At 51.6% G+C, this 8,035-nt stretch overlaps 1 protein-coding gene across 2 annotated transcripts in view; it reads left to right on the top strand.

Annotated features, from left to right (window-relative positions):
- The window catches only part of ECSIT (ECSIT signaling integrator), a 12,600-nt gene that overhangs the window by 805 nt on the left and 3,760 nt on the right, over positions 1-8,035 (top strand). For both annotated transcript variants that reach the window (XM_006160970.3, XM_006160968.3), the window contains exons 2-4: positions 3,660-3,763; positions 4,747-5,164; positions 7,323-7,546. In XM_006160970.3, the coding sequence (XP_006161032.1) occupies positions 3,683-3,763; positions 4,747-5,164; positions 7,323-7,546 (723 nt within the window). In that variant the 5' untranslated portion in view covers positions 3,660-3,682. The remainder of the gene's footprint in view (positions 1-3,659; positions 3,764-4,746; positions 5,165-7,322; positions 7,547-8,035) is intronic.

Here is an 8,035-nt window from a genome sequence, read left to right as displayed (position 1 = left end):
TAGCTAGAGCTACCAGTTGTAGGAGTTGACTTTGAAGGGTTTACTCTCAGATATATTTTTTTTTAACAGAAGTTTTTGCCTTAGGGTGCATGCACTCGTGGGGTCGGGGGAGACAGAGACAGTGATGGTGAGTGGAAAAGTGAGAAGTCACCCCTGAGGGAGGCTGCAGTCCCTTCTCCACCTGGGATCTTGGGGATGTATGCACACACACCCGGCATGATTTTCAGGCCACTGGGTCCAGGACTCGAACCATGTTCAGCTATGTGGGAGTTCAGTGACATAACCGTCACACCATCTGCTGGCCTGTCTGATTTTTTAAAAAAAGAATTATTTTATTTATTTATTTATTTATTTATTTATTTAAATTTGACCAGCGAAAGACAGAGTGAGTGAAAGTGAGAAAGCAAGCCACCACATCCAGGATTCGAACTGTGGTCGACCATGTGGGAGTGTCCAGCACCTTAGCCACCATGCCACCTGCTGGTCCTCATCCCCCCCCCTCTGATTTTAGGTGTAATATATCAATAGTGATTTTAGGCAGAATGCAGTAAATTTAGTTTTCTTTTTTTTTTTTTTTAGAGAGAGAGTTTTTTGTTTGGGTTTGGTTTTTTGTTTGTTTGTTTGTTTGCTATAGAACACATGCGTTTGCCGGAGATTCAGAGAGAGAGGGAGATAGAAAGCATAAATCAGCCCCCCTGGGGGATGGCCACACTGCAATCCCTTCTCCATTCTCCTCTCAGTTATCTTGGGCAAGCATGCACATGTGCCCTGCATAAGTTTCAAGCCTCTGGGTCCAGGACTTGAACCGCAGTTGGCCATGTGGAAGTCCAGCGATGTAACCATTATGTAATCTGCTGGCCCCTAATTTACATTTTTTTTCCTTAAAGTTTATTCATCCATTTTTTTTCCATGAGTGCGAGAGGCTGAGGGTTAGCATCCCCAACAGAATCCTGATGCCACAGAGTTCTAGCATCCCTAGGCCCAGCCAACTCAAGTCAGCCTTGAGCACACAGGTCCCTGGCATACTCAGGAGGTCTCCATGCATGCACCCAGAACCTTTCCATGCGGGTCAGCCTGGCAGACCTTTCTGTTCTACGACGTACCGCTTCCACCTCTGTAGTTTACTTAGCTTTTATTTTTTAGGTTTCAGCCATACGGTGCATGTTCTCACCAGAGACAAAGAGAAAGTGAGAAATCATCCCCCAGGGGGAATAGCTATGCCATAATCCCTTGTCTTTCATTCTCCTCTCAGAATTTTGGCCTTGTACATACATGCACCCAGCATGATTTTCAAGCCACCAGGTCCAGGACTTGAACTGTGGTCAGCCATGTGGGAGTCCAGTGCCTTAACCACCACACCACCTGCTGGCCCAATGTAGTTTACATTTTTAAAAAGCTCCCTCTGGGACCAGCAGTTGGCATAATGGCTACGTCACTGGACTCCCAGGTAGTCAACTGTGGCTCAAGTCCCGGACCTGGTGTCTTAAAGTCATGCCGGACGTGTGTGTGTGTGCGTGCCCAAGGACGCTAGAGAAGAAGGGATTGCGGTGTGGCCATCCCCCCTGGGGGGGTGATTTCTCACTTTCTGTCTCTCTGTCTTTCTGGCAAGCGCACATGCCCTGTAACAAAAACCTCTCCAAAATAAATAAATAAATAAATAACAGCTCTCTAGAAGGCAGTAAGGGTGGAAGTGGGAAGCTGGTAGGAACTCAGGAAAGAAGTCATAGATTGGTAGATTGGGGTGGTCGCTGAGATGGACAGAGATGGCTACACTCAGGATAGAGGTGGAAGTAGACACCAGGCCTAGTGCATGGATCGAGCAGGGGAATGAGGGTCAGAGCAGGCTCTTGGTCTGTGGCTGAACGACTGTCACTGGCAGTGCTGTTGATTCCGACGGGGAGGAACAAGTCTGCCTGTTTTAGAGAGAGACAGAGACGGAAAGCGAGAGATCACCCCCCAGGGGGGATGACCATGCCACAATCCCATCTGTTCTGCTCTCAGGACTTTGGGCATGCACGCATACACGCCTGGCATGTTTTCTTTCTTTTTTAAATTTTAAATAATTATTTTATTTAACTTTTTATTTATTTTAATTTGACCAGAGAGGGACAGAGGGAGAGAGAAGGAGAGAGAGGGAGAGGGAAAGTGAAAAAGAAAGCCACCAGTTCCGGGACTCAAATCGCGGTTGGCCATGTGGCAGTCCAGCGCCCTTAACCACCACGCCACCTGCGTGCCTGGCATGTTTTAAGCTATGGGTCTGGGACTCAAACTGCGGGCAACTCCGTGAGTCCAGTAGCCATTACGCCACCTGCTGGTCCCAGGGAGGAACACATCTAAGCAGTGATACCAGGTTAAATTAAGGTTAAGATAGCTAGGTCTATACTGAAGAGGCAGGTAGGTACGGAGGCTGGAGCTCAGGCCTCGAGGTGAACACTAGGAGCCTAGCAGCCCAGCAGCACACAGCGCAGCTAGGACTTGTCACACATAGGAGGCATCTGGGGCTCTTGCTAAAATGGAGTCTGGTTCACTAGGTTTGGGTACGCCCTAAGATTTTGCATGTCTTCTGTTTTTGTTTACTTGTCAGAGGGCACGTACCCATGCCAGAGAGAAAAAGAGCGAGGAAAAAACCTTCCACCGGGGCGTGGTCATGTCGCAGTCCCTTCTCCTCAATTTCTCCATCTTGTCAAGATTTGGAACACACGGAACCAGCAGTTAGCATAATGGCTGTGTCGCTGGACTCCCATGTAGTTGACTGCGGTTTGAGTCCCGGACCCGGTGGCTTAAACTCGTGCCGGGCGCGTGTGCGTGCATGCCCAAGATCCCGAGAAGAGAATGGAGGAGAATGGATTGAGGCATGGCCCTCCCAACTGGGGGGGGATTTTTTAGTTTCTGTCTCTCCGTCTCTCTCTGTCTTTCTGGTGAGCGCTGCGCCCTATAGCAAAAGCCTCTTAAAAAAATAATTTTGGAACTGCACATACATGCACCTACATACTTTTCAAGCCTCTGGGGCTGGGATGCCATGTGGGATCTGGCTCCCTTAACCATAGGCTATGAAGACCCGCTCATCATGTTCATTAAGTGAATACATTAAAAAATATATATATATCCAAGTATGCCCCAACTCATTCCTTGACACCAGTATTACCCTAATACCAAAATCAAACAGTCACTGTAAGAAAACTACAGAGCACTATCTTTTTTTTTTTTTATAAAGGCTTTTGTCTGAGGATATGTGTGCTCCCTGGAGAGAGAGAGAGAGACAGAGACAGTGAGAGGGAAAGTGAGAAATCAACCCCCACAGAGGAATGGCCACTCCGCAATCCCATCTCCTCCATTCTCTTCCTGGGATCTTGGGCACGATTGCAAACAAGCCCAGTGTGAGTTTCAAGGCACCAGGTCTGGGACTCGAACCATAGTCGGCCATGTGGGAATCCAGCGACATAACTGCTATGCCATCTTCTGGTTCCAGTATCCTGACTCTTAAGAAAAGGGGGGATCCAATAGGAAGGGGTGATTACAGGAGCACATTCCTTGAATAGTGAAGGGTCCGGCCCAGTTCCAGTCATCCTAGCCCGCCATTGGCCCTGGTGAGAGTCCCTGGGGGGCTGGGCCTCCTCCACGGTGGGGTTGCTCAGCTGATGCCTTCTCCCGTCTTCCAGGGGGAACTCCGACACTCAGAGGCATGGGCTGGGTCCACGCCATCCTGCTGGCCCGAGGCCTTGCCAGGGGCTGGGGCGGCGTCTGTGGGGCTGCCCTCTCTCAGGTAAGCACTGGCCAGGCAGAGTCAGGGTGGAGGGGGGAGAGCCCGGGATCTGCTCCTGATCCCTCCAGCGTCTATGCTGCGAGGCCCGCTCTGCCGGGCCTGGGATGTCTGTCTGTTCTGTTTTTCTTTTCCTGTTTTGTCAATAAGTTTGTCGTTTTTACCTGGAATAAAGTCATAGAAAATTGTCTGGTTTAGCTCCCAGCAGCCTGCTCCTGAGCTCTGAGGAAGCTTGCCTTCTTCTGGGCTACCCGATCTTTCTTCTGGGCAAGGGACATCTTGGGACGATCCCACCTGTTCTTTTTAGCTGCCTTCTTGGGCTTCTTTTCCTCTACTGGGTTCTCTCATATAGCAGTGTGAGCTTTCCTGTACATCTCCTCCATCACGTCTGGAGTTACATTATGCTTATTTAATTCCATTTGTTATTATTTTTTAAAATTTAACCAGAGAGACAGAGAGAGAAAGGGAGAGCAAGAAAGCAAACCACCAGGTCCAGGACTTGAACCGTGGTCTTCCATGTGAGAAACCAGTGCCTTTAACCACCACGCCACCTGCCAGCCCCTCATTCTTTTCTTTTTCTATGCCCTGTTCATCTTTCAAACTGCCAGGGCTGGGCTTTGAACCTGTGGTCAGCCGTGTGGGATCCGGCTCCTCGTAGTTTTTACCAGAGGAGGAGAGGAGGAGCGGGCTCCACAGTGTCTGGTGATGTGAGATCCCTGGCTCTGGTCTGTGGGATCCTAGTCACTTTCTCATGTGCCCGCCTGGTCCAGGCTGATCTTCCCAGACCGGCGGTAATCCGAACCACGGACGCCGGGTGCTGTGGGGCTTCTCTTGGCAAGCCTTACGGCCACCCCAGGGCCCAGCCCTGTTCCAGCGCACTCTGGTGGTGTCTGATCTTCCGTTTGTAACCACAGCACCAAACGTCCACCCGGCAGTCCCCAGGATGCTGGGCGGCCGAGATCCCAGCAGCGGCCCTCTGTCCCCAGGTGCCCCTCCAGGTCCCTCGGGGCCTCCACTGCAGCGCAGCCGCCCTCAGCTCCGAACTGTCGCTGGTGTCCCGCCCGCCGGACCCCCCGCGGAGGCCGGCGAGGGCCCTGGCGCCCCACGAGGAGCTGTTCAGACAGGCGCCGGGTGAGGAGCGGGACAAGGCGAGCTTCGTGCGGGCAGTGCGCAGCTTCGAGCAGCACAGCGTGCGCAAGCGCGGCCACGTGGACTTCATCTACCTGGCGCTGCGCAAGATGCGCGAGTTCGGCGTGGAGCGCGACCTGGCCGTCTACAACCTGCTGCTCGACATCTTCCCCAAGGAGGTCTTCAAGCCTCGCAACGTCATCCAGCGCATCTTCGTCCACTACCCGCGGCAGCAGGAGTGCGGCATCGCGGTGCTCCACCAGATGGAGAGCCACGGTGAGAGAGACAGAGACAGAGAGAGGGGAAGTGAGAGATCGCCCGGGGGGAGGGGCGGAAGACGGCCATGCCCCCGTCCCTTCTCCATTTTTGGGGGACGCATACACATGTACCCAGCGTGGTTTTATTTTTTTCTTTAGATTTTTTTTTTTTAGAAGTGTTTTTTTTTTTTGGCTGTAAGGCACCTGTGCTTGCCAGACAGAGACAGAGACAGACAGAGATAAAAAAAAGCAAGAAATCACCACAATCTCTTCTCCTCTAGGGATTTTGGGTACGCACGCACAGGCGCCCGATGTGAGTTTTAAGTCTCCAGGTCCAGGACATGAACTGTGGGTCTCTATGTGGGAGACCAACCATGTAACCATTGCGCCATCTGCTGGTCCTGCCCAGTGTGCTTTTCTTTTTTCTTTCTTTTCTTTTCTCTTTTTTTGGAGAGGCTTTTGCTATAGGGCGCGTGCGCTCACCAGAAAGAGAGAGACAAAGAGACAGAAAGTGAGAAATCACCCCCCGGGCTGGCCACGCCGTAATCCCTTCTCCTCCATTCTCCTCTCGGGATCTTGGGCACGCACACACACGTGCCCGATGTGAGTTTAAGCCACTGGGTCCGGGACTTGAACTGCAGTCGACTACATGGGAGTCCAGCAACATAGCCATTACGCTAACTGCTGGTCCTGCCCGGTGTGTTTTTCAAGCTGTCAGGTTCGGGACTCAAATCACGGTTGGACATGCGGGATCCAGCGCCTTAACTACCAAGCCACCAGTTGGCCCTCCTGTCTTTTTCTGTCTTGCTCTCCTGACTCCGTCTCTCCTCTCTCCGTCTCTCCTCTCTCCGTCTCTCCTCTCTCCGTCTCTCCTCTCTTAATTGCCTCCCTCTAACTTCTCCCTAGTCTCTGATTCTGTCCTCCCTGTCACCAAGTCTCTGACTTCAATTTTCTTTTCCTTTTCTCTCTCTCTCTCTCTCTATTTTTCTCGTGTGGGGGTGCCTGCTCACCAGAGTGAGGGAGAGAGGACAGCATCCCGCATGGGGCAAGGCCACACTGCAGCCCCTCGTCCGTTTCTCTTTAAGGGACTTTGGGCACTCACACACAGATGTGCATGTGTCTGGTGTGTTTTTCAAGCTGTTGGGTCTGGGACTTGAACTGTGTAGTCGGCCATGTGGGATCCAGCGTCGTAAACACCGTCTCACCCTGTTCGTTTATTTTTAAAATTTTGCCAGGGGCGGGGCCCAGCCAGTGGCAGGGGCTGGACTACCATATGGCTGCCTGCAGTTTCAATCCTGAACCTGGTGGCTTGCTTCCTCACGTTCCTTCTCTTTCTCTCTCTGGTGAGTGCAAGTACTATACAGCAAATTAAAAAAAAAAAAAAACGAATAAGAGCCAGCAGGTGACACGGTGGTTAAGGCACTGAACTCCCATATGGCCTACTGCAGTTCGAGTCCCACACCTGGTGACTTGCTTTCTCACTTTCCCTCACTGTGAGTGTCTTTCTCTGGTTAACATAATAATAATGGGGGCTGAGAAGTGGCATGGTGGTTAAAGGCGCTGGACTCCCACATGGCCAACCACAGTTCAAGTCCCGGACTTGGCAACTTACTTTCTCACTTTCTCTCTCTCTCTCTGATCAAATTGAAAATAATGATAATAAATAAATAATTCTTTTTAAAAATATAAATAATGATAAATAAAATTAAATGGGGGCTGGCAAGTGGCATGATGGTTAAGGGCACTGGACTCCCACATGGCCAACCATGGTTTGAGTCCGGGACCTGGCAGCTAGCTTTCTCTCTCTCTCTCTGTTTCTCTCTGGTCAAATTAAAGTAAATAAAATAAAATAAATAAATAAATAAATCTTTAAAAACGGTGCATACTCACCAGAGATAGACATAGAGCTAGAGAGGAAGGGAAGACGCCCCACCCAGTGAGCGTGGCCATACCATGATCCCCTGTCTTCCACCTCTTCCTGCTTGCAGGATTTTGAGCACACACACGCACCCAGTGTGTCTGTTACTCGGCCAGTCCGGACTCGCACCCCGTGGTTGGCCAGGGATACAGCTGCCTTAACCACCGGGCCACGGGCAGCCCCCCTTGACATCAGTTATCTCTCTCTTCTCGTCCTTCCCTGCCCTCCCTGGGACTCTGCCTGCATCTGCCGGGCCCAGGGGTGATGCCCAACAAAGAGACGGAGTTCCTGCTGGTGCAGATCTTCGGGCGCAGAAGCTACCCCATGCTCAAGTTCCTGCGCATGAAGCTCTGGCTCACCCGCTTCAAGAACATCAACCCCTTCCCTGTGCCCCACGAACTGCCCCAGGACCCCGTGGACCTGGCCAGGCTGGGGCTGCAGCACATGGAGCCCGACCTCAGCGCCAGGGTCACCGTGTACCAGGTACCAGCCTGTCCACGCCTGCCTGCCACCCTGGGCTGGGCCCATCATCCCTGCCCTGGGCTCCTCCACACCCCGGGAGACGATGGGGAAAGGAGTTATCCCCTGGCCAAGCCCTAATCCGGGTGCTTCCACGGCCCTTACCCCTGCCCTCACCCCTACTCAGGCTTGACCTGTTGGAGACCATGCAGGTTGGTAGAACAAAGTACCCGAAAAAATGCTTTTAATAACTTAAGAAATGAGGCATAATGGTTACATCGCTGGACTCCCATGCAGCTGACCATGGTTTGAGTCCTGGACCTGGCAGCTTAAACTCACACAGGGTGCATGTGTGTGCGTGCCCAAGAACCCAAGAAGAAAATGGAGAAGGGATTGCGGCGTGGCCATCCCCTCTGGGGAGTGATTTTTCACTTTCTGTCTGTCTGTCTGTCTCTGTCTTTCCAGTTAGTGCACACGCCCCACAGCAAAAAACTCTCAAAAAAAAAAAAAAAG

This window comes from Tupaia chinensis, unplaced genomic scaffold (genome assembly GCF_000334495.1).
Source record: "Tupaia chinensis unplaced genomic scaffold, TupChi_1.0 Scaffold138060_1, whole genome shotgun sequence".
Classification (NCBI taxonomy): Eukaryota; Metazoa; Chordata; class Mammalia; order Scandentia; family Tupaiidae; genus Tupaia; species Tupaia belangeri.
The sequence above is the reverse complement of the archived record's forward strand: the minus strand, read 5'-3'. Positions and strand labels throughout refer to the sequence as shown.